This window comes from Triticum aestivum, chromosome 3A, assembly GCF_018294505.1.
Source record: "Triticum aestivum cultivar Chinese Spring chromosome 3A, IWGSC CS RefSeq v2.1, whole genome shotgun sequence".
NCBI lineage: Eukaryota > Viridiplantae > Streptophyta > Magnoliopsida > Poales > Poaceae > Triticum > Triticum aestivum.
Genome location: NC_057800.1, coordinates 726,612,923 through 726,618,774, shown reverse-complemented (window position 1 = coordinate 726,618,774; position 5,852 = coordinate 726,612,923). Strand labels below are relative to the sequence as shown.

Below are 5,852 nucleotides of genomic sequence, written 5' to 3'. Positions count from 1 at the left end.
TCATGAATATCATTAGAAATAATATGTTTATGATCGAAGCAGCAACAATTATTTACTCTGTTATAGGAAAAGAATAGAGCAATATTAATTCAGAGACCGCTTAAGGGAAAAGCAGCCTCAAATTCAGACATCATGACGTTTGGTCAGGCTGCTAGCAAGTTCGGCATCGCCAACTTCAGGAAAGAAACCACCAAAATCTGAAAAACATAAATACGTGCATATCGTACCATCAGTGCATAGTTCTGGTTAGACAGGATGTATTCAGTCGACAAGAAGCTGGCTAAACTGTACATCCCCAATGTCTGAACCTTTGAGATCAATGTCCCACTGATTGGCTGCGCTGCAGTGAGCACGAAGGCCTAATTTCTCATACACCTCATGAGCCAAACGGAAGATTCAAGTTTTTCTATAAACTTGATCAAAGTTTACAAAGTTTGAATTAAGAATTTTCTGTTTGAAAGAACCGAGAAAGTCTGACAAGAACATTAAAAACATAGTTCACTTATATTTCCGAAGCATAGCGCATACAGTGACCATCACAATAATAGACATAAATAAACAAACACTAAACCACAAGACACCGAAATAGCAAAGTAATTCTCCATCTAAAATCTTCCGCATTATCGCCTTAGATCCTCTAGCTAAGAGACAAATCTTAAGAAGGCATCTTCATCCCGGAGAAGTCCATGTCCGGGTACTGGGACTTGAGTTTCTTGAGCATGTCCTGATTCTGCATCTCCTCGCTCGTGGGCAGGCCCATCTGCTTCTGGCGCTGGTCGAACATCATCTTCTCCACGGTCTGCCTCGTCTCCGGGTCCAGATCCGAGAGCTTGCTGCTCTCCGGCTCGGCGCGCTGGGTGTCGATCTCCGGGTCGCCCTTGATCACGGTCTTCCACCACTCGCTCCGGTTGCGCTTGGTGAGCAGTATGGACAGCGACCTCCCGTCCTCGATGCTCCAGAAGCAGTCCTCGACCTTGACGGGCTTGTGGAGCTCGCCGTCGATGATGGGAGGCTGGCCCTTGAGCCCGACCTTGAGGTGGTCCTTCTTGATCTCGCAGACGACGGACCTGCCCTTGGTCCCTTCGGGGACGGGGACGGTGAGGTTCACCTCCGGCAGCTGCTGCGCCCACGAGTAGTTGTCCAGGTCGAGGCCGTTGCCGGAGTTTGGCTGCCTCCCCTTGCTCTCCTCCTTCTCCTTCTTCTCCGCCTCCGTGCTGCTGTTATCCTTCACGGCGGCCGCCGCCTGCTGCTGCTGCGGTGACGCCTCGTCCTCCTGCATGATGTCCTCGGAGATGATCGCCATGGCCGCCGCTCCGGCTCTGATCTGATCTAGGGTTTCGGTCGGCTTTCGTGCGCTCGCCTCGAGATCTTGGGTCGGTGTGGGGTTTCGATTGCAGATGAGTTTGATGACGGGGCTTTGGGCTGGGGTCCCGTTTATTTATATTGGGCTCCGCGGCCGCCCCGGCCGGCTCGTGCACGGGCTGGATTCTGCCTTTTGAGTTTCTTTCTTGGTCAGTTGGAGTGCGAAACGAATTCAAATTCAAAATTCAAAAAAATAGTTGAGTTCGGAATTCTCCAGCAGCAGGCCAAAAGCGCTTTCCTTTGGAGATTTGTTTCCCCATGAAGTTTCTTGCCAAGGTTTGCTTGTGTGGAGTAGGTTTCTGCAAGGAAAAAAAATGTGCTATACAAAATAGCACCGCCCCTGAGAGTATGCTATTAGCAATGCTATATTGTTGGATCTCAAAAAAAAAAAAAGCAATGCTATATCGCGCTATTTTTTTTTCAATGGTTTCTGCACGCTGTATGCAGCTTGGCACACTACTGTTACAGAGAAGGCACTATGCTCACAATACTATGATGAATCCCCAGTGGCGATGCACGACTGGAATAATCCTGCTCATTCATGCTCGCCGAATGGAGGATTGCGTTGGTAGCGTAGGAAGAAGATAAACATTTGTTACTAGCATTGCAAGACACTATAAGATGTAAGAAAGAAAGACGGTGGGTGAAAAGCTGAACAATCCCTCAGTCGAAAAGAGATGATGTTGGATACGTAGATTATGTTTCCTGAATATGTTAGGTAGAACGTGCTTGACACACGGTAGTTAAGAGACAGTCAGGCAGCTAACAAGCCAGCTCTTCAATACATTTCTTGCTAACTTTTTCCCCATAGCTGAAGTGGGCTGGTTCTGACCCTACATTTACACACACAAAAAACCTTAATTACTCGAAACGGGCTTCTGTGCGCCCGTGGCAATACAACTGCTCAAGTGCCCATACGGAGCTTCAGTCTAACCATTGACTACCAACATTACAGAGCATCATGCACAAGGTACTACCAGTGAGACATCAAATGGTCGAAGCAAAGCATGTCAGCCTTCTCGAAGCGATGTGTGCGGCAGAATCTACCCCATGAATCCGGTGAGACCGAGCTTGTCCGCCACGTTGTACATCACGAGATCCTTCCACACCGGGCCGAACAGTCGCTCGCCTCCGATGATGAAAGTCGTTGCCCAGGTGAGGAGAACCGCCGCGAAGATGGTGAAGCCGACCGCGGATCGCACGACATCTGCAGGGGGTCATTGAGAATGTGTAAGGAACTGCAAAAAATAGCATGCACAACATAAGACAGTTCAAGTCCAAGTGAGCTAGCAGCAGTAAAACTTGTGTAACACCAATCTGACTCTAACAGAGATTATACTCTCCTATTTATCGTGTACCTTACACATCAATCCTTCTTATTTGCAACCCGGATGGACATACCATCAAATGATCACAACTGTTTTAGCAAAATATGACAACTACTGTTCTGAAAACAGATGGCTATAATGAGCAGAAAAAATGCTTTATCTCATCTCTAAAAGGTCATATATATACCAAGATAAAGTCCAGTAATAAGTACTAGCATCAGGGGAAATGATGCTAAGAAGTCACAAATTGGCTCAGATGACTGCGCCGTCCACGTTTGTCATGACAAAAAACTATAAACAACCTTTTTGATGTTTCTGAAAAGCAGCTCAAACTTTCTCCAGTCATTTCCAGATTTTCTCAATATGCCATAATAAATGTTGTCGCAAAGATATATCAGCAAACAAAACAGGTATTTCATAGATTCACTACAATGCAAATGAGTGTAGGAAAAAAACTGTTATTTCAAGAAATCATTTATATGACAACATGATTGTGTCAGTTTTACAGTAAACAACTTACTACACAGCACTGCCATTTTGGATTGCATGTAGCACTGTTGAGATGTTCATCCAAGGGATGCTCCAGATTACACTATGCCGAGTGTGCTTTATTTGGCATTTGGTGACATAAAAGTATCAAGAAAAGCTGAAACTTTTCCTGGATTAAACAGTGATAAATTTGATCGTCAGGTTGGTAACTTGTACACACACACCCCACCCCCTGTAAAGAAATATAGGAGTGTTTAGATCACTACTTTAGTGATCTAAACACTCTTAAATTTCTTTACAGAGGTAGTACCATTTATTCATAAGATTTCTCTTACTTCCTGACCACCTGCACTTAAGGTCATTCCGTGACAGTTTGATTTATTTAAGGTCTGACAGTTGCAATGTACAGTGTAGCTCAAAGGGACAATGAGTTGCAAATTCTCACTATGTTTAGATGCAAATTTTCACTATGTTTAGATGTGTACGTCATCAGCCTATAGAACAGGGTTTGTGCTCTGAATCTTGTCCACTATTACAAGCAGAATAGCATGCCCTTATGGATCATGGAACCTAGAAACCAAGTAAGCTTCACTGTACAATTATTTGTTTGGTTGTCAATGGAAGCACTTGTAGGTTTCCCCTGGTGATAACTCTGCATTCTGAGATGAACACTAATTAACTAGAATGGTTCAGTTCAAGACATCCAAAGTTCATGCAAAGATTAGTCATCTGCTTAAGCCGTTAAGCCTGACTAAGATAGCACTCAACAGAGGCGCCTCGAAGCAAACAGACCATAATCAGATTCGAGACGACTAAACTGAAATTCAGTAATCGACCACGACTAACAACCAAAGGATCAACCTCTAACGGTAGCTCAGATTTGAATACCCGACCTACGAATTACGCGGACTGCACCGAAGACCACCTAATAAATCTCCATAAAACACTAGAACTACACCTATTGTTTACCCCCTAAGAACAACTGACGACCAAGGATGCTCCAAGCTACTATAGGCTTAAGACTATAGCGAGTGTGCTTTAGTTGGCATTTGGAAACATAAATGTACCAAGATAAGATGAAAGTTTTGCTGAATTAAACAGTGATAAAATTTGATCATGAGGATGGCAACTTGTACCATTTGCTCATCTGATCTCTTACTCCCTAACCACCTGCACCCTAAGGTTATTTTGTGATAGTTCGGTTTTCTTGAAGGACCAAAGTACCAAACAGTGTGCAACATGGACTTAGACTGTAGCACCAAAGTGCCAATGAGTTGTAAACTTTTGCTATGTCCAGATGTACACCGCATTGACCTATATAACAGAGTTTGTACTGTGAATCTTGTCCACTATTACAAGCAGAATAGCATGTCCTTATGGGTCACAGAACCTAGAAGACAAGTAAGCCTCACTGAATAATAATATGTCTGAGAAAAGGCCAAAGAAAGAACCTGTATGTTTCTCGCAATGATAACTCAGCATTCAGAGATAAAAGACTTAACTAGACAGATTCGGCTCAAGACATTCAACATTCATGCAAAAACTAGCCATCTCCTTAAACCCGAGTAGCATATCAGTCCACAGATGCGCCTCAAAGCAACCAGACCATAATCAGAGTCCACAAGACTGAACCGAAATTCAGCAATCGACCACAACCAACAGCCAAGAATCAACCTCTAACGGCAGCCTCCGGTTTGAACAGGACAACACAACTTACAGAGAGACCACCCAAATCTCCAAACATTGCTAGAACAGTAGAACTACACAGATAGTTTCAACCCCTAAGAATAACCGATGACTAAGTCCTGACCAAATAGCGCGTTATCGCAGCGTGGTCTAGAGAGTAAATTGGTAATCTCAGCACTAAAATTAAGCTTGAAGGGCACACTCCAACCTAGCAAGCCGATCCGGGCAGATCCAGAGACGCTTGCACCAACAAGATGAGATCTACTCCGACTGCAGGAGAAAGTGACGGAAGGGGATCGGATGGGGTTAGCTTACAGGGGCGGATGGGGGCGAAGGCGGTGGGCGAGGAGGCGGCGGGGGAGCGGAGGACGGGCCAGAAGTAGCAGCAGTTGATGGCCCAGAGGAAGGGGAGGCAGGCGAAGCCCCAGAGGAAGAAGCGCCGCGCGTGGCCCTCCGCCTCCTCCAGCGGCATCCCCAGGGGCCCGTCCACCGTCGCCCACACCGCCGGCGGGGGGGCGCGGCGCGGGGCCGCCGCGGAGGAGGATGAGGAGGGCGTCCGCCCTCGGACTGCTGCCGCCGGCGGGCGCGCGCGGGGGAGGAGGCCGGACTCCTCGTCTGCGGGCACCCCTGCTGCAACCCTCGCCTCCATGACTCGTCTCCGTGTTTTTTTTTCCTTCTTCCGGTCCCGTCGTTGCTGGTTTCCCCTCTCCCCCAAATACCCCCAAATCATAGTTATACCTGGCCAAACGGGCCGGCCCGGCCCATCGTAATCGTGCCTGGCCCGGCACGGCCCGCCAGGGCATGATTACTATACGGGCCGTGCCGTGCCGGCCCGTGTGCTGCGCCCTCAGGCCCAGGCACGGCCCAATTAGTAAACGGGCCGGCACGTTGGCCCGTTTAGCACGGTGGGCCGCATATTTTCAGTCTATTATTTTACGCACTGAGCGTTTTTTAGCCTATTTTTACATGTTGGGCCATATATAGATG

At 47.0% G+C, this 5,852-nt stretch overlaps 2 protein-coding genes across 2 annotated transcripts; both read right to left on the bottom strand.

Annotated features, from left to right (window-relative positions):
* Positions 1-485: 485 nt before the first annotated feature.
* LOC123063518 (protein BOBBER 1-like) lies at positions 486-1,405 on the bottom strand. The gene has a single exon (XM_044487326.1). It carries the CDS (start codon positions 1,301-1,303, stop codon positions 656-658), a length of 648 nt encoding a protein of 215 aa, XP_044343261.1. The 5' UTR covers positions 1,304-1,405; the 3' UTR covers positions 486-655.
* A 620-nt stretch (positions 1,406-2,025) lies between these two features.
* On the bottom strand, positions 2,026-5,564 carry LOC123063517 (probable gamma-secretase subunit PEN-2). Its single transcript, XM_044487325.1, has 2 exons — positions 5,181-5,564; positions 2,026-2,569 (listed from the first exon to the last, which is right to left on the bottom strand). Exons 1-2 carry the CDS (start codon positions 5,512-5,514, stop codon positions 2,406-2,408), a joined length of 498 nt encoding a protein of 165 aa, XP_044343260.1. The 5' UTR covers positions 5,515-5,564; the 3' UTR covers positions 2,026-2,405.
* Positions 5,565-5,852: the final 288 nt, after the last annotated feature.

What these genes read in the sequence shown, in the direction of transcription:
- LOC123063518 (XM_044487326.1), bottom strand. Translation starts at nt 1,303, where the DNA reads ATGGCGATCATCTCCGAGGACATCATGCAGGAGGACGAGGCGTCACCG.
- LOC123063517 (XM_044487325.1), bottom strand. Translation starts at nt 5,514, where the DNA reads ATGGAGGCGAGGGTTGCAGCAGGGGTGCCCGCAGACGAGGAGTCCGGC. An exon ending in CTTCGCCCCCATCCGCCCCT is followed by an intron (nt 2,570 to 5,180) that starts GTAAGCTAACCC and finishes GACCCCCTGCAG; the next exon opens with ATGTCGTGCGATCCGCGGTC.